This window comes from Coregonus lavaretus (assembly GCF_964263955.1).
Source record: "Coregonus lavaretus genome assembly, chromosome: 21".
Classification (NCBI taxonomy): domain Eukaryota; kingdom Metazoa; phylum Chordata; class Actinopteri; order Salmoniformes; family Salmonidae; genus Coregonus; species Coregonus lavaretus.
In genome coordinates, this window is record NC_140008.1 from 6,447,493 (window position 1) to 6,471,398 (window position 23,906).

At 43.3% G+C, this 23,906-nt stretch overlaps 2 protein-coding genes across 2 annotated transcripts in view; both read left to right on the forward strand.

Moving 5' to 3' along the window:
- Window positions 1–3,637, forward strand: part of LOC311148727 (protein mono-ADP-ribosyltransferase PARP6-like) — a gene marked incomplete at both ends in the record, with an annotated part of 19,831 nt that extends 16,194 nt beyond the window's left edge. Inside the window, 9 exons of the mRNA XM_084185702.1 lie at window positions 351–476; window positions 884–949; window positions 1,071–1,187; window positions 2,221–2,333; window positions 2,477–2,549; window positions 2,755–2,904; window positions 3,060–3,123; window positions 3,259–3,343; window positions 3,541–3,637. Of these exons, the coding sequence (XP_084041828.1) occupies window positions 351–476; window positions 884–949; window positions 1,071–1,187; window positions 2,221–2,333; window positions 2,477–2,549; window positions 2,755–2,904; window positions 3,060–3,123; window positions 3,259–3,343; window positions 3,541–3,637 (891 nt within the window). The remainder of the gene's footprint in view (window positions 1–350; window positions 477–883; window positions 950–1,070; window positions 1,188–2,220; window positions 2,334–2,476; window positions 2,550–2,754; window positions 2,905–3,059; window positions 3,124–3,258; window positions 3,344–3,540) is intronic.
- An 11,444-nt stretch (window positions 3,638–15,081) lies between these two features.
- LOC311148506 (cytochrome c oxidase subunit 5A, mitochondrial-like) lies at window positions 15,082–22,199 on the forward strand. Its single transcript, XM_084185487.1, has 5 exons — window positions 15,082–15,242; window positions 17,271–17,390; window positions 19,308–19,429; window positions 21,358–21,475; window positions 22,041–22,199. Exons 1-4 carry the CDS (start codon window positions 15,170–15,172, stop codon window positions 21,469–21,471), a joined length of 429 nt encoding a protein of 142 aa, XP_084041613.1. The 5' UTR covers window positions 15,082–15,169; the 3' UTR covers window positions 21,472–21,475; window positions 22,041–22,199.
- The last annotated feature ends 1,707 nt before the right edge of the window (window positions 22,200–23,906 follow it).

The window sequence follows — 23,906 nt, forward strand, 5'->3', positions numbered from 1 at the left end:
TAGTACTTTGATGTTAAGTTGTGTCATATTGAACAGGTGACTTTTGATAAATGAACAAATGATCTTAGTTTTATGTGTATTGTATCCAAGCAATTGAAAAAAGTTTTAGAGTTTTGAAAAATGTGCATTTTGATCATTGGTTGTGAGTTTTGTGTCTAGAGTTTTGAAAAATGACGTCAAGGTTCTGAAATTAGTGCCAAAGTGATTGTAAAAAACTGTAAAAGGCACATTCTCACGCACGCATGGACACATTCTCACACACGCACACACACACACATTCACACACAGACATACACACACACACACACACATAAGTGATAATAACTAACTAAGTTGGTTCTGACCTCCAGGTAGTGGACTTGTTGGTGGCCATGTGCAGGGCGGCTCTGGAGTCCTCCAGGAAGAGCATCATCTTGGAGCCATACCCCTCTGTGGTCGACCCATACAACACCAAGTCTCTGGCCTTCAGTCCCAGGGTAATGGACTAGCACGCTATTAAGGCCACATGAACTCATCCACTCACTGCATTATGTCATGTAGTCAGTGGTGTGAGACCTGGCTGATAAAGCAGACTTTAGTCAGTGGTGTGAGACCTGGCTGATAAAGCAGACTTTAGTCAGTGGTGTGAGACCTGGCTGATAAAGCAGACTTCAGTCAGTGGTGTGAGACCTGGCTGATAAAGCAGACTTTAGTCCGTGGTGTGAGACCTGGCTGATAAAGCAGACTTTAGTCAGTGGTGTGAGACCTGGCTGATAAAGCAGACTTTAGTCAGTGGTGTGAGATCTTTACAGTATGCACCGAATGTCTGGCCAGTAAAAGTATCTCTTGCAGGTCTTCTTTTTTACTGAAACTAACCTGTATAACATGTTTCCTTTTGTCACAGAGGAAGAGCTACGATCGACTGCAGAAGGCTCTGGACAGCATCATGACCATCAGGGAGATGACGCAGGTGACTAAACATAACCAATGAATCATACATTAATTTAATTCATTCATCATTCATTCATTCATTGAAAATCTCTCTTCATTTACTCACTTATTCACTTACTGAAATGATCATGAACTTTCAGGGTCCGTATTCATCAATCAAGAAACAGATGGACACAATAGATCCTCTTGCTCACCCTTTACTGCAATGGATCATATCAAGCAACAGATCACATATTGTCAAGCTACCGCTGAACAGGGTAAGCTGGGACAATACCGCTGTTCATTCACTTTCTGGAGGTAGCACCTGAATATATGTGGACGACAGTGTTAAAAAAAACAGCTGTCAGTGCCTTTTTTTGTAATCGGTGGTTCTCAACTTTTTGGGGGTAACTGTACCCAGGGGCGCAACTTTGGTTTTAGAAGTGGGGGGGACATAACTTTTTATTTTTATTTTTATCCATTCTGATAAATACTCCAAATAACCTACCCGAACGCTCGGAGGTGTCCGCATGGTCCTAAAACTCACCTCGCCTCGTTTTGTATCACATTCCAATGATAAAACTGGGTGGGGGGGGCACAAATGCAATATCAGAATGAGGGGGGAGACGTGTCCCCCCCGTCCCCAGTGAATGTACCCCAATCACGTTTTGCTCTGCCCAAAGTGTCGACCACATGTCCAACTTCAGCCTTATACATGATACTGGACATTCTCTTATACATGATACTGGACATTCTCTTATAAATGATACTGGACATTCTCTTATAAATGATACTGGACATTCTCTTATAAATGATACTGGACATTCTCTTATAAATGATACTGGACATTCTCTTATACATGATACTGGACATTCTCTTATACATGATACTGGACATTCTCTTATACATGATACTGGACATTCTCTTATACATGATACTGGACATTCTTTTATACATGATACTGGACATTCTCTTATAAATGATACTGGACATTCTCTTATAAATGATACTGGACATTCTCTTATAAATGATACTGGACATTCTCTTATACATGATACTGGACATTCTCTTATAAATGATACTGGACATTCTCTTATACATGATACTGGACATTCTCTTATGAATGATACTGGACATTCTCTAATACATGATACTGGACATTCTCTTATACATGATACTGGACATTCTCTAATACATGATACTGGACATTCTCTTATGAATGATACTGGACATTCTCTTATACATGATACTGGACATTCTCTTATACATCTTTCTTTCCCTCATTATCTTTGTTTTCCGCCTCCTATACAGCAACTGAAGTTCATGCACACTCCACATCAGTTCCTGTTGACCAGCAGCCCTCCTGCCAAAGAAGCTCGCTTCCGGGCCGCTAGGAAACTATATGGCAGCACCTTCGCCTTCCAGTAAGTCTCACTCACTCACTCACACACACACTTGCACACACGCACACACACGCACACATACACACACACACACACACACACACGCACACACACACCCACCATTCTATAGTCACTCGAACATCTCTGTCATTCTGTTTCTCCAGTGGTTCCCACATAGAGAACTGGCACTCTATTCTGAGAAATGGACTTGTCAATGCCTCATGCACAAAACTGCAGGTATGTAATACTCAAAATAACAAATGCATTCATTCATTTATTTATTTATTTTTTATATTAGATAATTGTACCAAGGGACAACAATTTTAGATCTCCTGTCTATCTGATATGGTAGTCTTTTAAAATGTTTTTAAAGCTATTTTTCTTCAACTCTGATAAAAATGGTTACCTTCAGTTCACCCTTTGCTCAAATGTCCTCTACAAGCTACATGGTGCTGTGTATGGGAAGGGTATCTACCTGAGTCCTGTCTCTAGCATCTCATATGGATACTCAGGGATAGGTAAAGGACAGCACCACATCCCCACCAAACAGGAGCTGGTCAAACGTTACAACCGCATCAATACCACACAACAGGTACTTTCTTTTCTCCACCTGAAGACATTTACATACTGTACAGCAAAACGCACCACCGTAACAGAATTACATACAGGCACATCTAGGTAAAGAAATTATTTTGTTCCAAGTTATTGAATGTGTTTTTTTTTTACAGTAACTCTTTGTCCTTTCAGGAAAGACCGGGCCAGTCAAGGTTTCTTCAGAGCAGGAATTTAAACTGCATCGCACTTTGTGAAGGTAAAGAAAACATCTTATCATTATGATATCAAGATAAACAGACATGACTGTCCTGCATTTGTAGCAGAAGCTTATTTGGTTGGTCTATATAATGTATAAAGCAATCAATTGACTGATAGATTATTGTTTCCTCAGTGATAACATCAAAGGACCTTCAGAAACATGGGGACACATGGGTGTGTCCAATATCCGACCACGTCTGTACGCGATTCTTCTTTGTGTGAGTATGGAGCATCAGTAAACTAAACACGAAAACAAAATCATCTTTCACTGACCTTTCAATCACCTCTCTCGCTCTCTCTCTCTCTCTCTCTGTCTCTCTCTCTGTCTCTCTCTCTGTCTCTCTCTCTGTCTCTCTCTCTGTCTCTCTCTCTGTCTCTCTCTGTGTCTCTGCCTGATAATCATTCTCCTCTCCAGGTATGAGAACGGCCAGGTGGGAGATGCCGACATCAACACCCAGGACATAAGGATTGAGCAGGAGATAATACGGGTGATTGGGACTAAGCCTAGCTGAGGAGGACAGAGACATGCAGCTGACTGGAGACAGAGCTATATGTACAGTATGGCTCTGGCTGGGGATACACAGATGGCCCCAGGGAGGATGGGGAACTCTTTAAACACTACTGAAACACTACTAGAAAGCCGAGCCACAGAGCTGTGCTGCATGGACCAATGGGGAACTGTGAATATCATATATGGACCAATGGGGAACTTGGAACATTGTATGGACCAACCCTGAATATCACATGGACCAATGGGAACTCTGAATATCATATGAACCAGTGGGGAACTTGGAATATTGTATGGACCAATGGGGAGGACTCAGAATATTGCATGGACCAATAGGGAACTCCACACAGTAAGCAAGAAAGGTGTCCTTACAAAGGCAGTCACACAATTTCACGTGGAGATGTGATCACTATTGACCTCCAAGGGGATGTGATATTTCGTTGTCATTACAGGCAATAGGATTTTCTATGTGACAGATGGGGAGGGATTTTCTCATATTAATATTATAATATGATTATAACACGATTATGCTTTGCACATTGGTCATCATGCAACTGCCTCTAAAAAAAACAATGGGTTTGACTTGCCTTTAAAATATATATCACAGTACAGTGAACAGTGGTTTGTTATCAGAGTAATGTGACTATTCTTGTGCAATACTTTTATAATAATTTCTTATGACCAATTTTTTAATTAAAGTTTGGCGGATTGTTTAGCCGTCGCTTGTTAAATCAGTGAAAATCCATAAACACTACTCAGACCCAGTCTCTCTAGCCTATGAACTGAACCATTTAATCCATACACTACCCAGTCTCTCTAGCCTATGAACTGAACCATTTAATCCATACACTACCCAGTCTCTCTAGCCTATGAACTGAACCATTTAATCCATACACTACCCAGTCTCTCTAGCCTATGAACTGAACCATTTAATCCATACACTACCCAGTCTCTCTAGCCTATGAACTGAACCATTTAATCCATACACTACCCAGTCTCTCTAGCCTATGAACTGAACCATTTCAGTGCTCTGCCACAAGGTGGGGATGCTCTGCAGGCTGTCAAGCAGATAATGTGCAGTACCTGACGTCCCATTTCACAGTACAGTGGAGTGTCGTCCATGTCCACAAGGGGAGATACAGACACGCAGTCAGCCGTTGTGTGTGTGTGTGTGTGTGTGTGTCTGTGTGTGTGTCTGTGTGTGTGTGTGTGTGTGTGTGTGTGTGTGTGTGTGTGTGTGTGTGTGTGTGTGTGTGTGTGTCTGTGTGTGTGTGTGTGTGTGTGTGTGTGTGTGTGTGTGTGTGTGTGTGTGTGTCTTTGTGTGTGTGTGTGTGTGTGTGTGTGTGTGTGTGTGTGTGTGTGTGTGTGTGTGTGTGTGTGTGTGTGTGTGTGTATTCTGTGAGGCAGAATTTCAGCATTATAACACTGCACCTTTTCCATATAAGGGCTACAGCAGCTGCTTCATGTCAAGTCACTCTACTACTCTGGCTAGTATTGCATACTCTTGGATAAGGAAGTGGAACAGCAGGTTGGCTATATACATCCTAAGAACCGCTTTTGGAAGGAAGGGTTGTTTGATGATTCTTTGGAAGCCAAGAAGGATTCTTTGGAAGGCAAGAAGGGTGCTACATAGAATCATATATAATATTTCCCAGCATGCTCTATTGTAAGGATAATTTAAGAATTGTTTGTTTTACTGTAATATCTGTGTTTTTGCATTGATTGGTTGATTAATTTTATGCTACGTAAAGACAAATAACATATGTTTTTCTAAACGAATCCAATCTGTTAGTAATTGGCTTTATTGCACCTGTTACTGAGATGGTTGTACGAGTTTAGATTATTGAGGTAGTCTCAGTTTTCAATCTTTCCTACCCTGGTAGTCATTCTGATTGCAGGTTGCCAGTGATTAACAATTCCACTGTTTGGATTTCCTAACTCTGGCTGGATTCCAATAGGAATTACACAGCACTTTGCAAGCCAGCATAATGTCATTGCAGGCCTGATGTAGCCTGTAAACCAGGAGTTTCCTAACACCACTGTGTTAGGGTATAATTAGCCCCTCAAATAAAGGCCTTATGATATATGTAATGTATTGTCATAAATAATTTAATTTTAAAGGATAATAAGGCTGGTGGAACCGTTCATAGAGGGTTCTAGGAAGAACCCTTCAAAGATAAAAGGGTTCTCGGTAGAACCCTTCACAGACGGTTGTAGGAAGAACCTTTAGATGATCAAATGGATCTTGGTAGAACCCTTCATAGAGGGTTCTAGGTAGAACCATATACAGGGGGTTACTTTGAAGAACCCTACATAGAGGGTTGTAAATAGAACCCTCTGCAAAGGGTTCTCCCCAGTACCAAAAAGGGTTCCCCTATGGGGACAAACCAAAGAACCCTGTTTGGTTCTACTTAGCACCTTTTTTTTCTAAGAGTGTGGATCCTACCAGAAAAGAGAAAGATGAAAGACTCGTATGTCCTGACAAAGATCTATCTACGTTTTTTTCCGTTCTCTTACAACTAACCATGTAAAACAAAGAACTTGAGTACAATCATCTCACTAATTGATAATGTGCCAAATAACTTTCCTTTTCTTTGTCAGTCAGCAGTGAGGGCTATGAGGTGTGATGAGGATGGGGACTGCTGAGTTGTTCAACCCGCTCACCATGCATCCCGCTCCCCTCAAAAACACAGCGTGCAGGCAGCCATTTCCCCAAAACCAGATGGCCCTCTCTCAGGAGAAAAGTAGACCTACTAACCACAGGCTATTTCAGCTGTTGATATTATTAATGGCCTCGGTACAAAATCTAATCTAAACCCAAATGATCTTATGTCTCTTGTTATGGGCTTCTGAGTGGCGCAGTGGTCTAAGGCACTGCATCTCAGTGCTTGAGGCGTCACTACAGACCCCCTGGTTCAATTCCAGGCTGTATCACAACCGGCCGTGATTGGGAGTCACATAGGGCGGCGCACAATTGGCCCAGCATCGTCCGGGGTTGGCCGTCATTGTAAATAAGAATTTGTTCTTAACTGACTTGCCTAGTAAAATAAAATCTTGCTGCCAAACCTGCGAGAAGGAAATAAACAACGCCTCTCTGAACTTGTCTTTAACTAATCGATTTCAGGTTCTTCCAGCCAGGTGTCTGTGTAGATCTTTTGACACCCCGTTCGAGAGACTTTGTAATAAATGACTAGGTACTATCCCTGTACTATCCCTGGACTATCCCTGTACTATCCCTGGACTATCCCTGTACTATCCCTGGACTATCCCTGTACTATCCCTGGACTGGCAGCAGGCATTCTTGAAATGCGAGTGAAGGAGGGGAGCAAGTTCAGAAACCTCTTGTGATTCGCCATGGCTCGTATGCAGGGAGAGGAAGAGGGTCTCTTGGACAGTGGTCGGACGACAGGGCTGAGGGCAGGGAGAGGTACTTTTGGACAGTGGTCGGACGACAGGGCTGAGGGCAGGGAGAGGGACTCTTGGACAGTGGTCGGACAACAGGGCTGAGGGCAGGGAGAGGTACTTTTGGACAGTGGTCGGACGACAGGGCTGAGGGCAGGGAGAGGGACTCTTGGACAGTGGTCGGACGACAGGGCTGAGGGCAGGGAGAGGGACTTTTGGACAGTGGTCGGACGACAGGGCTGAGGGCAGGGAGAGGGACTCTTGGACAGTGGTCGGACGACAGGGCTGAGGGCAGGGAGAGGGACTCTTGGACAGTGGTCGGACAACAGGGCTGAGGGCAGGGAGAGGATGGGAGTCAGATGCTGGGAAAAGGAGTCTTGGATGGAGGTCCAATCCTGATGGGGCTTAGGCAAGGACAGGGAGTCATGGATAGTGATCGTCGGCCAGGGGTCGGCCAGGGGGATCACCAAGACCATAACTTATGTTGACTGTCCCAGCTATCAGTATACTGTTGTCTAAAGACCCACTGCACCCACGTGAGCCTGGGTATCAGCCCCCAGAAACCCTGCATGATCTTGGGTACCAACCCCTTGGGTTCAAGCCCCAAATGACCCTGTCTAACAAAGTAGAAAATCAATCCCGACGAGGGCTTGAACTCACAACCCTCTGCACCGTAACACAACATACTCAAGAAGCACCGTTAATACCACTGACCCAGAAAAGAAAAAGGCATTTCACTGGATCTGGGGTGACAGTACTTCTAGGACTCAGAAAGGCAGTAGCGACGCCATCCACTACACCTAAACGCACTCTCTGGGGAGAGGGAAAGGGAAAGAGCTCCCCTAGCTGGAGGAAAAAAGGATATCTCACCACAGTCCCTGGTTGCAGGACATGCTGCTTCCTGGTGTCTGCCGAGTCCCCAACAACTGGATGTTACGGTTTTCAGGGGAAATAGAAAGAGAGCCTGTGACGCGACTTCCGATTTTGGACGTTAACAAGGCGACACTCCATCTTAACTCCTCCTCCACATTTACTGGGTTGGTTGAACAGTGCAGAAGAGAACATCCCCAGACAGTTTTATTTTTTTTTCTCGTCAAGACCAGTATCTAGATTCAGGCATTTCTTTTACGCCTGCTACGTTAGGTTAGCTGCCTCCTGACACCAAGGGAGCCTGTCTGGAAGACCGTTTGGGTTCCCCTCGACTCAATCACTGTGATTGGACATTGAGAAACACAAAAACTCCCTTTAGACACAACAGAGAAACTGAAGAAAGACACTGTCTTTGATAATACACCATTACTCCCTTATATGGAATTGTACAATATGTACTGTATATGTGGAATTCTTTGGGGACAATTATAGGTCAAATATACTGTATGTCAAGCTGTCATGTACAGTGCCTTCAGAAAGTATTCACACCCCTTTACTTTTTACACATTTTGTTGTTTTACAGCCCAAATTTAAAATGGACTCAATTTTGCGATCTACACAAAATACTCATGTCAAAGTGGAAGAAAAATTCAATTAACAAAAAAAGATTAATGAAAAATTTAAATATATCTTGATTTGATAAGTATTCAACCCACTGAGTCAATACATGATAGAATCACCTTAGGCAGCGATTACAGCTGTGAGTCTTTCTGGGTAAGTCTCTAAGAGCTTTGCACACCTGGATTATACAATGTTTGCCCATTATTATTTTTTAAACTCTTCAAGCTCTATCAAGTTGGTTGTTGATCATTGCTAGACAGCCATTTTCAAGTCTTGCCATAGATTATCAAGCCGATTTAAACCCAAACTGTAACTGGGCCACTCAGGAACATTCAATGCAGTCTTGGTAAGCAACTCCAGTGTATATTTGGCCTTGAGTTTTAGGTTATTGTCCTGCTGAAATGTGAATTTGTCTCCCAGTGTCTGTTGGAAAGCAGACTGAACCAGTCATTGCCGATGACGCGCATATCCATGATGCAGCCACCACCATTCTTGAAAATATGAAGAGTGTTGTTTATTCTGTACAGGCTTCTTTCTTTTCACTCTGTCATTTAGGTTAGTATTGTGGAGTCACTACAATGTTGTTGAGCCATCCTCCGTTTTCTCCTATCACAGCCATTAAACTCTGTAACTGTTTTTAAATCACCATTGACCTCATGGGGTGATATCCCTGAGCGGTTTCCTTCCTCTCCGGCAACTGAGTTAGGAAGGACGCCTGTGCAGTATCTTTGTTGTGACTGGGTGTAATGATACACCATCCAAAGTGTAATTAATAACTTCAATATGCTCAAAGGGATATTCAGTGGGTTTTTTTAACCTTCTTTGCGAGCCATTGAAAAACCTCCCTGGTCTTTGTGGTTGAATCTGTGCTTGAAATTCACTATTTGGCCTCCCAAGTGGCGCAGTGGTCTAAGGCAGTGCTAGCTGTGCCACTAGAGATCCTGGTTTACCGGGAGACCCATGGGGTGGTGCACAAGGGCTTGGCCGGCAGGGATATTCTTGTCCTGTCGCGCACTAGCGACTCCTGTGGCAGGCTGGGCGCAGTGCAAGCTGACATGGTCGCCAGGTGCGGCTGGCTTCCGGGTTAAGCAGGCATTGTGTCAAGAAGCAGTGCGGCTCGGCTGGGTAATCAGATATGGGGTAATCATTCAAGAATCATGTACACTGTTATCAAAATAAAATTACAGGACAACACACCTCCAGGGCTATTTTACCAAGAAGGAGAGTGATGGAGTGCTGCATCAGATGACCTGGCCTCCACAATCCCCCGACCTCAACCAAATTGAGATGGTTTGGGATGAGTCGGACTGCAGAGTGAAGAAAAAGTGGCCAACAAGTGCTCAGCATATGTGGGAACTCCTTCAAGACTGTTGGAATAGCATTCCAGGTGAAGCTGGTTGAAAGAATGCCAAGAGTGTGCAAAGCTGTCATTTTAATTTTTTTATTTCACCTTTATTTAACCAGGTAAGCCAGTTGAGAACAAGTTCTCATTTACAACTGCGACCTGGCCAAGATAAAGCAAAGCAGTGCGATAAAAACAACAACACAGAGTTACATATGGGGTAAAAAAAAAAAAAACATAAGGTCATAAAATACAACAGAAAATATATATACAGTGTGTGCAAATGTAGCAAGTTATGGAGGTAAGGCAATAAATAGGCTATAGTGCAAAATAATTACAATTAGTATTAACACTGGAATGCTAGATGTGCAAGAGATTATGTGCAAATAGAGATACTGGGGTGCAAAAGAGCAAAATAAATAACAATATAGGGATGAGGTAGTTGGGTGGGCTAATTTCAGATGGGCTGTGTACATGTGCAGTGATCGGTAAGGTGCTCTGACAACTGATGCTTAAAGTTAGTGAGGGAGATAAGAGTCTCCAGCTTCAGAGATTTTTGCAATTCGTTCCAGTCATTGGCAGCAGAGAACTGGAAGGAATGGCGGCCAAAGGAGGTGTTGGCTTTGGGAATGACCAGTGAGATATACCTGCTGGAGCGCAGACTACGGGTGGGTGCTGCTATGGTGACCAATGAGCTAAGATAAGGCGGGGATTTGCCTAGCAGTGATTTATAGATGGCCTGGAGCCAGTGGGTTTGACAACGAACATGTAGTGAGGACCAGCCAACAAGAGCGTACAGGTTACAGTGGTGGGTAGTGTATGGGGCTTTGGAGACAAAACGGATGGCACTGTGATAGACTACATCCAATTTGCTGAGTAGAGTGTTGGAGGCTATTTTGTAAAAGACATCGCCGAAGTCAAGGATCGGTAGGATAGTCGGTTTTACGAGGGCATGTTTGGCAGCATGAGTGAAGGAGGCTTTGTTGAGAAATAGGAAGCCGATTCTAGATTTAACTTTGGATTGGAGATTCTTAATGTGAGTCTGGAAGGAGAGTTTACAGTCTAACCAGACACCTAGGTATTTGTAGTTGTCCACATATTCTAGGTCAGACCCGTCGAGAGTGGTGATTCTAGTCGGGTGGGCGGGTGCCAGCAGCGTTCGATTGAAGAGCATGCATTTAGTTTTACTAGTGTTTAAGAGCAGTTGGAGGCTACTGAAGGAGTGTTGTATGGCATTGAAGCTCGTTTGGAGGTTTGTTAACACAGTGTCCAATGAAGGGCCAGATGTATACAAAATGGTGTCGTCTGCGTAGAGGTGGATCTGAGAGTCACCAGCAGCAAGAGCGACATCATTGATATACACGGAGAAAAGAGTCGGCCCAAGAATTGAACCCTGTGGCACCCCCATAGAGACTGCCATAGGTCCAGACAACAGGCCCTCCGATTTCACACATTGAACTCTATCTGAGAAGTAGTTGGTGAACCAGGCGAGGCAGTCATTTGAGAAAGCAAGGCTATTTAGTCTGCCAATAAGAATGCGGTGGTTGACAGAGTCGAAAGCCTTGGCCAGGTCGATGAAGACGGCTGCACAGTACTGTCTATTATCGATCGCGGTTATAATATCGTTTAGGACCTTGAGCGTGCACCCATGACCAGCTCGGAAACCGGATTGCATAGTGGAGAAGGTACGGTGGAATTCGAAATGGTTGGTGATCTGTTTGTTAACTTGGCTTTCAAATACTTTCGAAAGGCAGGGCAGGATGGATATAGGTCTGTAACAGTTTGGATCTAGAGTGGGGGATGACCGCGGCAGCTTTCCAATCTCTGGGGATCTCAGACGTTACGAAAGAGAGGTTGAACAGGCTAGTAATAGGGGTTGCGACAATTTCGGCGGCTAGTTTTAGAAAGAAAGGGTCCAGATTGTCTAGCCCAGCTGATTTGTAGGGGTCCAGATTTTGCAGCTCTTTCAGAACATCAGCTGTCTGAATTTGTGTGAAGGAGAAGCGGGGGGGGCATGGGCAAGTTGCAGCAGAGGGTGCAGAGTTGGTGGCCGGGGTAGTGGTAGCCAGGTGGAAAGCATGGCCAGCCGTAGCAAAATGCTTGTTGAAATTCTCGATTATTGTAGATTTATCGGTGGTGATAGTGTTTCCTAGCCTCAGTGCAGTGGGCAGCTGGGAGGAAGTGCTCTTATTCTCCATGGACTTTACAGTGTCCCAAAACTTTTTGGAGTTAGTGCTACAGGATGCAAATTTCTGTTTGAAAAAGTTAGCCTTTGCTTTCCTGACTGCTTGTGTATATTGGTTCCTAACTTCCCTGAAAAGTTGCATATCGCGGGGCTATTTGATGCTAATGCAGTACGCCACAGGATGTTTTTGTGCTGGTCAATGGCAGTCAAGTCTGAGGAGAACCAGGGGCTATATCTGTTCTTATTTCTGTATTTTTTGAATGGGGCATGTTTATTTAAGATTGAGAGGAAATTACTTTTAAAGAACAACCAGGCATCCTCTACTGACGGAATGAGATCTATATCCATCCAGGATACCTGGGCCAGGTCAATTAGGAAGGCCTGCTCGCTAAAGCATATCCCAATTTAGGTCACCAAGCAGTACGAACTCTGAGGATAAATGGGGGCAATCAATTCACATATGGTATCCAGGGCACAGCTGGGGGCTGAGGGGGGTCTGTAGCAAGTGGCAACAGTGAGAGACTTATTTCTGGAAAGGTGGATTTTTAGAAGTAGAAGCTCAAACTGTTTGGGCACAGACCTGGATAGTGTGATAGAGCTCTGCAGGCTATCTCTACAGTAGATTGCAACTCCACCCCCTTTGGCAGTTCTATCTAGACGGAAAATGTTATAGTTGGGGATGGAAATTTCAGAATTTTTGGTGGCCTTCCTAAGCCAGGATTCAGACACTGCTAGAACATCAGGGTTGGCGGAGTGTGCTAACGCAGTGAATAACTCAAACTTAGGAAGTAGACTTCTGATATTTACGTGCAAGAAACCAAGACTTTTGCGATTACAGAAGTCAGCAAATGATAGCGCCTGGGGAGTAGGAGTGATACTGAGGGCTGCAGGGCCTGGGTTAGCCTCTACATCACCAGAGGAACAGAGGAGGACTAGAATAAGGATACGGCTAAAGGCTTTAAGAACTGGTCTTCTAGTGCGTTGGGTACATAGAATAAAGGGGGCAGATTTCCGGGCGTTGTAGAAAAGATTCAGGGCATTATGTACAGACAAGGATATGGAAGGATATGAGTAAAGTGGAGGTAAACCTAAGCGTTGGGTAACAATGAAAGAGATAGCATCACTGGAGGCACCAATTGAGTCGGTCTCCGCGTGTATGGGGGGTGGGACAAAGGAGCTATCTAAGGCAGGTTTAGCTGGGCTGGGGGATCTACAGTGAAATAGTACAATTAGAAATAACCGAAACAACAATAAGCTAACCATATTGACAAGGGAGAGAGGCATAAAGCAATCAAGGTGTAATTTGAGAGAGCTAAGACAACAGCTGGTAATGACGACACAGTTTGGGCCGAGGCTAAACATAAACAGGATGCAGTACCGTAAAAAGGAACAGTCCAGCAGACATCAGCTGTATAGCTGAGTTATCATAAGGTCTGGTGAACAGCAATAGGATAGTTCGGAGGTAGTTCGGGGGCTGCTAAAGCACTAGCGAGCAAGAGGGCACGGCTAGCGTGTGCTAGCAGGCCGGGGCTAGCAGATGGAATCTTCAGGTCAACGTCGTAATGGGAAGCCTGTTGTAAAATCTACCTCATCAGACGATTTCGACGGCAGACCAGTCGTGTAGGATCGGCTGGGCTCCGTGTCAACACTAGGTGGTCCCGTCCGGTTGACAGAGAGGTAGATAGCCGGGAGATGGGAGATGGCCCTAGCTCAGGATGATTAGCCAGGCGAAGGGTGGCTACTTTGAAGAATAAAATATATTTTGATTTGTTTATGTGTTATTTCATAGTTTTGATGTCTTCACTATTATTCTACAATGTAAAAAATAGTGAAAATAAAGAAAAACCCTTGAATGAGTAGGTGTGTCCAAAATGTTGACTGGTACTGTATGTGATGGGATGTATAGACATTATGGACAGTATGTGGATAGAATATGTACTATATCTGAAGAATACGTGGATAGAATAGTATATGTACAGCAATAGTTGAATAGGAAGGACTTGACTAGAATACAGTATATACATATGAAATGGGTAAAACAGTATAGTGCAACATTTCCCAAACTCGGTCCTCAGGACCCCAAGGGGTGCACATTTTGGTTTTTGCCCTAACACTACACAGCTGATTCAAATGATCAAAGCTTGATGATTAGTTGATTATTTGAATCAGCTGTGTAGCGCTAGGGAAAAAATCAAAACGTGCACCCCTTGGGGTCCCGATGAGAGAGTTTGGGAAACCCTGCATTGTGTTACCTGGTCTAATTAACAAAGTAAAGTTATTCTAATTAAATGCTCATTCTCATTGGTTAATAAGTGTGGGCGGGGTTGAGGAGAAAATGGATAAATGCTGTCTTTTTCTTCCAGTTTGGGGGTTGAACACCATTTACAATGTGTTCAATTGCAGTTTGTTTCGTCCTGTATGTACAGGCAGTTGATTTAGACTGTTCTGATAGACTCTCTTGAGTCACAGTAAGGGGAGAGTTAGGCTATGTTTAGAGCTGGAAAAGGGGCAATCCCTAGCTATGCTGTTTAGCATTTAGGCCTAGTCTTAGCTGCAGTAGGAACCTTATTGAGGGGCTGAGCTTTAGACTCGCAGTCATCCGTCATTTTTGTTAGTTTTCTTATCCTGAATGTTGCTGCTATGGACAACTGTTTGAGACAACCCTTGTATCCTGAAATCCAGCATCTGTAATAAATGTAAGTATTGTTTTTGTACAATCATGGGTCCTCATTCCCACCTATCACCTGCCTTGGCTACTCTGGGTTGCTATTCTACAAGTAACTATTAACTCAAAACATATAAGCTTTTAATGTATTAATTTGTAAAAATGTCTAAACAAAATTCCACTTTGACATTGTGGGTTATTGCGTAGATCAGTGACACAATCTCAATTGAATCAATTTACAATTCGGCCTGTAATATAACAAAAGTTGCAAAAGTCAAGGGGTTTGAGTACTTTCTGAAGACACTATGTACTGAACGTGAGAAAAAAAAAGTAATTGTATAACCTTGCGCATGCGCAGTTGGAGCTTGGTATTGAGCTACTAGGTAAAATCCTTGAGCCAAAGTCTGATCCATCAATAGTTGCTTCTCCGGTAGCTGACTGTCCCTACATCATGTTTAGAGCCGCCGTCCGACTTTCAGTGTCTGGTGCCCGGAGTTTGACACGGACACAGCTCAGGTGTACAGGTATTGTGTTTTATGACCTAATTTCGTAGTTTGGGACGTTCATGCGGAAATCACTGTCGGCAGGCGTTCTTGGCTGGCTAGCTAACGGTAGCAGATTGTTGCTAGCACACAATCAGTTGCCGACGGAAAACTACAAAATACACGTTTTCGGTGAACTACAAGTGGTAGACGTATGGATGCGCTATATCACTTTTCTCCTTAAAACAAATGTAAAGTTTGAAAGCGCGTTTTAATATTGAAGTGGATTTTTATTGGTGTCCTTGCAATGACCGACTGCTTGAGTGAGGCTTAGGCCTGTAGCTAGCAAGTTAACTAGCTAGCTAATGCCATACCCAGAATTTGGCTAATGCTAGCTAGCGAATTAGCATTGGCTAGCAGATGGCTGGTCAGACAGGTCTAGCTAGTTAAATGTTCTAGTTAACTAGCTTACGTTTGCATATAGACAGGAGTGGTTGTTAAACTCGAGATGCTAGATTGTGCTTATAAATCAAGGACTTAAGCTAGTACTAACAGACAGCAACTCTAGCTAGCAAACCAGCTCGGCTAACTACTTCTTAGAACTGCTGGTTAATAGTGCATGCTGCATAACCCGTTTATAGACGCTCACTGCTTTGGCGCTTATTGACGATGGTATCTTATGGCCAGGGGTATTTTGTTAAGTTCCCTGAGGCTCGTTCTGATCATGGGCGGCCACCTGTGCTAATTAGCTATGTAGCGTGCTCCAAGCATAAAAAATTTAGTAATTTAGCAGACGCTCTTATCCAGAGCGATTTACAGTTAGTGAGTGCATACATCTTCATACTGGCCCCCCGTGGGAATCGAACCCACAACCCTGGCGTTGCAAGCGCCATGCTCTACCAACTGAGCTACACGGGGCCACCTGTGTAAAGGCTTCAGTGCGGCTGGTGCCTAGACGAACTTGGCTAACCGCATACTCCATTAAAATACCTTCGGCAATAGTACTGTTTGTCCATGTTGAGATGCCCTAGCCTCAAAATAGTCCGAATTAATCTAAGAACTGAAATCTGTCATGAATTTGTTTTTACAGAGAAGATCTTAGTTGCACAATTTTTACATTTAAAATGTTTGGTGCAGTATTTCTCAATGAGAAAATGTGCATGAAAACTAGTAGTCTCTCGTTGAATAACAAAACTTTATTGAAGAGTTGACCAATCACCGATGAAGGGGTGTAGACTTCGGCTCCGAACTTCCACCTGCCTCAAGATAATTTGTGCCCGAACAGCCAAAAAAAAACTTACCGAATGATAGAGCAGTGGAAGAATTGTCAGTCAGGCAATAATTTACTGTGATGTCAAACCTGGCTTACATTCCCTCACCCTGAATGGACTGTGAATAATTTAAGCAGTAATGGTCCCATGACTGCCATCTAGCTAGGTCATGCAAGTACACTGGCAACGAGCCAACTGGACTCTACAACCTTTCCTTTCCTAGTACACTAGGCCCGCATTTACACAGGCAGATGGAATTTACACAGGCAGCCCCATTCTGATATTTTTTTCACTAATCGGTCTTTTGACCGGTCAGATCAGCTCAGAAAAAGATCTGTGATTTGGTAAAAACACCAATTGATGGGAAAAATATCAGTATTGGGCTGCCTGTGTAAACACAGCACTAGTAGATGTAGCTAAATACCCTTGACTAGTAAGAGCCATTTGCTTGTGCTCTGCTGCGCAGTAAAGTCATATCTGACTAAAATCATAATATGGCGTCAAGTGCATCAACCTCGACAAATTTTTTCACAAAATACTATTTGAGTTTGATCAGAGTTTAGAGCAGTTAGCTGCTTTTCGTCATTGAGCAGAGCAGCCCAAGTGATGTCGTTGCTATGGATACTCAGACCCCCCCCCATGTTTTGCACTGGGCTCTGAATGTCTGTGGCAATAAGTGCTCTCTGGCGCTGATGAGTCTGAGGCGATGCTCTAGTCTGACTATAGTCTCTATTCCCCAAGGTACAAGAGTGAGGTGCTGACAACATTTGTCTAATTATCCATGTATCTTTTCCCGCAGCTCCCCTGGCCCAGAGGTGTTACTCCCATGGTGGGAAGCAGGAGACTGACGAGGAGTTTGATGCCCGCTGGATCACCTATTTTAATAAGGCAGATATTGATGCATGGGAGCTGAGGAAAGGTGAGTGAGGACACCACCTGGTCAGCCCTGGGATTATGAGGAGGAGCATAGTGCTGCATTAACTACTTGGAAGACTGTGTGTATATATAGAGCGTGTGCTCTAGGGTTGTGGCGGTCATTACATTTTGTCAGCTGGGAAATGTCATGCAAATAACTGCCGGTCTCACAGTAATTGACCGTTAATTACGAAACACGTTTAGCATCTCCGGCCTTTCACGCATAGCCTACAAGCCACTGATGCTGACCTTTTGGAACATCTACATTTGATGAAGTCTAATAAATAAATGTACGCTGAACAAAAATATAATTTGCTGAATTACAGTTCATATAAGGTTCAGTCAATTGAAATAGATAAATTAGGCCCTAATCTATGGGTCTCACATGACTGGGCAGGGGTGCAGCCCTGGCTATGCCCAACCATGGCTGCACCCCTGCCAAGTCATGTGAGATCCATAGGTTAGGGCCTGATTTTAATTTCTCCACTGGGGAGCCTGGCCCTGCGAATCAGAATGAGTTTTTCCCCACAAAAGGGCTTTATTACAAAGGTCTAAAGAAACACGTTGTGAAAATGTAGTCTATTTCAGAAGAACATAATAGCATATTCTCAGTTATCCTTACGTTAGGCTATGGCTCTAGTTCATTTAGCAGACAAGATTTGCTTATGATTCCAGTGGCGTTATTTTATAGTAAGACTAATACAATTGAACGGATCATTTGAAACAGGTCCTCCTTTATATTCTTTATTTACAGTTATTTATGTAACTTTAGTTGTGATTCAAACCTTAGGCTATATGTTCATGATGTGACTAACGAAGAGAGCATAAAGCTAGCTACATCTATGGGCTTATGTTTTTCTGTCGTGCGTAATGTGCATTAGCCTTTATCATATGTTTTGGATAACGGCACAATCATTTGGGCTTGCTTGGGCTCATTAAATGTCTTTAATGTAGTGCTCATAACATGTTTTTTAAATGTATGGCTCATTTTAAATGTTTTTTTTTTTTTATGTATGGCTCCTCATGCGCAGGTAGCATCAGACTTGAATTTTCAATCAAAGCTCTAATCAAATCCAGACATTTATATGCTTTTGAATGACCCTTCTGGTTTTGGCGGGAAATACTGGGTTCCCGAGTGGAGCAGTGGTCTAAGGCGCTGCATCTCAGTGCTTGAGGCGTCACTACAGACCCCCTGGTTCGATTCCAGGCTGAATCACAACCGGCCGTGATTGGGAGTCCCATAGGGCGGCGCACAATTGGCCCAGCGTCATCCGGGTTTGGCCGGTGTAGGCCTTCAATGTAAATAAGAATTTGTTCTTAACTGACTTGCCTAGTTAAATAAAGGTTAAACAAAATAAAAAGACCTGGGAGTAAAGTGATTTATTCTTGGAATGGAACATTTTGTAAAATAAAAGTATGCACTTGAAGAGCGAATAGAGGACTCTTTTCCTGCGGTTCATTTTCCTGCGGTTCATTTTCATGCCAGCCAGGTAGGCTACTCCTGTTGTGAAGTGACGCGATGTGCTTAATATTAGCAATGTTGAGCAATAAATAGTAGGCTTAGCCTATCGGCCCTAGTTTTCATGATTCAGCGGTCACGTGGAATTTGACTGCGGTCATGACTCGTGACTGTCGGTAAGACGGTCACCATGCCAACCCTATACTCAACCTGTTCTGTTTACTGAACCCCAATCTCTCTTATGAGTCTTCCCCGGGGGTACTGGTAGTAGGGCAGAACCAGCGCTCTAGATGAGCAAAATTTAAAGGAATGATTTGAGTAAAAAAAAAAATTAAAAAACATTTGAGTCTCACGGACCAAGTGACTTGGCATCATTCATTTATTTTATTTTTTTAAGAAGCAACTGTTGTTAAAAGTAGACTCTATCATCCTGTGGTAACTAACCTGACGTTGTTTGTCCAGGGATGAACACGCTGATTGGGTACGACCTGGTGCCTGAGCCTAAGATCCTGGACGCAGCCCTCAGAGCCTGCCGCAGGTTAAACGACCTGGCTAGTGCCATCCGTATCCTGGAGGCTGTCAAGGTGAGTTGGAGGATGCTCCTCTGAACAGGAAAATGGTGTCGATCAGTGCTACGAGAACATGTGTTGAATGGCAACGTTTCAGCATAACCCCTTTCTCTGACTGGCCTAGTCTTCGCTAGTCTATCCCCTATTCTGGCTTTTTCGTCTGGACATGAGGTATATGGCAAACTCCCAAGTATTTAATATTTTTTTTGTAATCATCATTCTACTCCGGAATAAGCAAAGTATAAAAGCTCTTATATGTGTATATATATATATACAGTGGGGAAAAAAAGTATTTAGTCAGCCACCAATTGTGCAAGTTCTCCCACTTAAAAAGATGAGAGAGGCCTGTAATTTTCATCATAGGTACACGTCAACTATGACAGACAAAATGAGAAGAAAAAAATCCAGAAAATCACATTGTAGGATTTTTAATGAATTTATTTGCAAATTATGGTGGAAAATAAGTATTTGGTCAATAACAAAAGTTTCTCAATACTTTGTTATATACCCTTTGTTGGCAATGACACAGGTCAAACGATTTCTGTAAGTCTTCACAAGGTTTTCACACACTGTTGCTGGTATTTTGGCCCATTCCTCCATGCAGATCTCCTCTAGAGCAGTGATGTTTTGGGGCTGTCGCTGGGCAACACAGACTTTCAACTCCCTCCAAAGATTTTCTATGGCGTTGAGATCTGGAGACTGGCTAGGCCACTCCAGGACCTTGACATGCTTCTTACGAAGCCACTCCTTCGTTGCCCGGGCGGTGTGTTTGGGATCATTGTCATGCTGAAAGACCCAGCCACGTTTCATCTTCAATGCCCTTGCTGATGGAAGGAGTTTTTCACTCAAAATCTCACGATACATGGCCCCATTCATTCTTTCCTTTACACGGATCAGTCGTCCTGGTCCCTTTGCAGAACAACAGCCCCAAAGCATGATGCTTCCACCCCCATGCTTCACAGTAGGTATGGTGTTCTTTGGATGCAACTCAGCATTCTTTGTCCTCCAAACACGACGAGTTGAGTTTTTACCAAAAAGTTATATTTTGGTTTCATCTGACCATATGACATTCTCCCAATCCTCTTCTGGATCATCCAAATGCACTCTAGCAAACTTCAGACGGGCCTGGACATGTACTGGCTTAAGCAGGGGGACACGTCTGGCACTGCAGGATTTGAGTCCCTGGCGGCGTAGTGTGTTACTGATGGTAGGCTTTGTTACTTTGGTCCCAGCTCTCTGCAGTTCATTCACTAGGTCCCCCCGTGTGGTTTTGGGATTTTTGCTCACCGTTCTTGTGATCATTTTGACCCCACGGGGTGAGATCTTGCGTGGAGCCCCAGATCGAGGGAGATTATCAGTGGTCTTGTATGTCTTCCATTTCCTAATAATTGCTCCCACAGTTGATTTCTTCAAACCAAGCTGCTTACCTATTGCACATTCAGTCTTCCCAGCCTGGTGCAGGTCTACAATTTTGTTTCTGGTGTCCTTTGACAGCTCTTTGGTCTTGGCCATAGTGGAGTTTGGAGTGTGACTGTTTGAGGTTGTGGACAGGTGTCTTTTATACTGATAATAAGTTCAAACAGGTGCCATTAATACAGGTAACGAGTGGAGGACAGAGGAGCCTCTTAAAGAAGTTGTTACAGGTCTGTGAGAGCCAGAAATCTTGCTTGTTTGTAGGTGACCAAATACTTATTTTCCACCATAATTTGCAAATAAATTCATAAAAAATCCTACAAAGTGATTTTCTGGAAAATCTTTTCTCAATTTGTCTGTCATAGTTGACGTTTACCTATGCTGAAAATTACAGGCTTCTCTCATCTTTTTAAGTGGGAGAACTTGCACAATTGGTGGCTGACTAAATACTTTTTTTCCCCACTGTATATATATGTTTTGCCACATCTGTCATTTTTCTCAAAGCAGTTGGTTTGATGTTCTTTCCCCAGGACAAATCTGGCCCCCACAAAGACATCTACCCATACTTAATTCAGGAGCTGCGGCCAACACTAGATGAACTTGGTATCTCCACACCTGAAGAGCTTGGCATGGACAAATTATAGATGGGTAGGTATCGAATGTGCACTCGACGTGCACTGTCTAGCCCTCCTATATACCCTGAATCCCAGATGTCCCAGGGGTGTCAAACATACGGCCCGATCCGGCCCGCGATGGGGTCAAATCCGGCACACGTTTTGTTTGTAATTTTAAATAATATTTCTAATGGAGGGGAGAAACAAACTCAATATGCTTTAAAATGACTAAAACCAAATCGAAACTGTAGAAATGATATAATTCATAGTTTTTGACTGTCCAGCTCGCTGATGATCACTGAAATAAAAGCTAGACAGTCTGAGCATTAACCAATGGATGGAGGACTATATTTTGGCTAATTAACAGCAAGGAAATATAACCCATTTTCAGTGCGGCACTACGGACCTAGGCAGTTATATAGATCTGAGAGGATTGCATAGGTGTAAGCAATATGGTGATGGCGCCATCTTGTATATTGCCCTTCGATATGCCTGGTGGAAATGCATCAATATTGCTTACACCTATCCAGGTTTAGTCACTGTCATGCCTAAACTAGGCCTCTTTAACTGATTCTTCTTTCTCTCCCTATTTTTCTCAGGGCTGCTGTTGTCTCTGGGACTCTCGGGGCTGTTGTCTCTGGGAACTTTGTACTTCGTCTTTGCCTCGTATAATGTGTGATATTTAATTTGGGCCTTTATTAAGTTATTTTGCTTGTAAAATATTGATGAACCTAATAAAGGGAAAAAAATACATTTTCTTGAATGTCACAAATGTGCTTTTTTGTTATTGTTTTGGTATTTGTTCAACATTGCAGGTGATTGACTGAACTACAAATTACCTTGCAGCATAAATAACTGTACATTATTACTTGTAGATCACAATTTAACCAAAATGCTTCACGTCTGCTGCAATGTCTAAAAAGCCCGCCCATGGCCAAGGTTGGTTGTTAAATTGACAAGATAGTCAGGTGACCGCTCTAACAGTAGAAATGCATGTCCTCAAAGATGGAAGGCAGGTGGGAGGAGGTGAGTTCGGGTGGGATTAGTTTAATAGTAATTACAGGGTATAGTGACATTCTTGAGCTCAACAATGCAGGACAAAGTGAAAAACAAATGTAAAAAAAAAAAATAGATTAACTGTGGCAATGATAAATGACCGTTGGGGTGGGTGCAGGGTAATGTCTGGGTGGGGGGCAGGTAGCTGACTAGTGGTGGCTATTCAGCTGCCTGATGGTCTGGGGGTGTGCAGCATTTTCCTTTCTGTTTTTTGGTAGAAGCCATTGGCCAGTCTTACAGTTTTTGCCGTGATGCTCCTATACTGCCTGCGTCAGTGATGGAAACTGGGAGAACAAGCCGTGGCTGGGGTCCCTGAGCTTGGCCGGCACCTGGTGGTGTAGGTGTCCTGGAGAACATGTAAGCCTATTACTTCACGAATTACTCTTGCACTGCGCTACCGTAGCTACTAGTACATAGCAACTGGTGATGCAGTCTGATGTTCTAGTGCATTTTTGCCACCAGGGAGCAGAATCGAGTCATGAATTGGATAAGTACTGTTAACATATTTTTATATGCGGTTTTGACTAGAGTATACAGTTTATGTCAGTATTTACCAGAATGTACTTTTCATAGCAGGTTAGGCGCTTTAACGAAGCACGCATGTTAGGATAATTAAGTTGCGGGTAGGAAAAGGGTTAGCAAAAATGCACACAAAATCCACTTTTGACGTCATTTCACACAAACTATATTCTGTACAGCCATGACCTAATTGTGCGTTCATCGCGCTGAAGCGCATTGATGGCTTCCATTATAAAATGGGGGAGACTATATCAACATGGCCAAAGAACAGACCTAGTTATGGATTTGTAGACATTTTACACAATTATTAAAAGCATGATTTTGTAAACATGTAATGGTTATAGTTGGAAATTATGATATAGAACTATGGAATGAAAAGAAATTGATAACCTTATTTATTTAACCTCTGTCCAGAGAAGACAAGACTGGTCTCCCCACCAGCATAACATGTGATCATACTTTGTAACTCTACTGTAGCATTGTGTCCAGTCAGTGAGCCCAGTTGATTCGTGTTTATTCTGACAGACACAAGGAAGCACATTCGATGTGCAGGACAACACTTGATGGCTGTAGATTCGTGATTCGTGTGTTAGCATGGAAATAACTGAATTAGCAGGGAGCTAATATTACCTTTACATTTTAGTAATTTAGCAGACGCTCTTATCCAGAGCGACTTAGAGGAGCAATTAGGGTTAAGTGCCTTGCTCAAGGGCACATCGACAGATTGTTCACCTAGTCGGCTTGGGGATTAGAACCAGCGACCTTACGGTTACTGGCACAACGCTCTTAACCACTAAGCTACCTGCCGCCCCCCATTACAATTACAGCATGCTAGCTAACTAGCTCTTACAGCAATAACATACAAAAAGCACATCTCAGGATGCCCCCAA

Bases quoted from the DNA above. Each gene is read 5' to 3' on its own strand.
- LOC311148506 (XM_084185487.1), top strand. From the start codon at position 15,170: ATGTTTAGAGCCGCCGTCCGACTTTCAGTGTCTGGTGCCCGGAGTTTG. The intron at 17,391-19,307 runs GTGAGTGAGGAC...TTGTTTGTCCAG, and splicing joins TGCATGGGAGCTGAGGAAAG to GGATGAACACGCTGATTGGG. The intron at 19,430-21,357 runs GTGAGTTGGAGG...TTCTTTCCCCAG, and splicing joins GTATCCTGGAGGCTGTCAAG to GACAAATCTGGCCCCCACAA.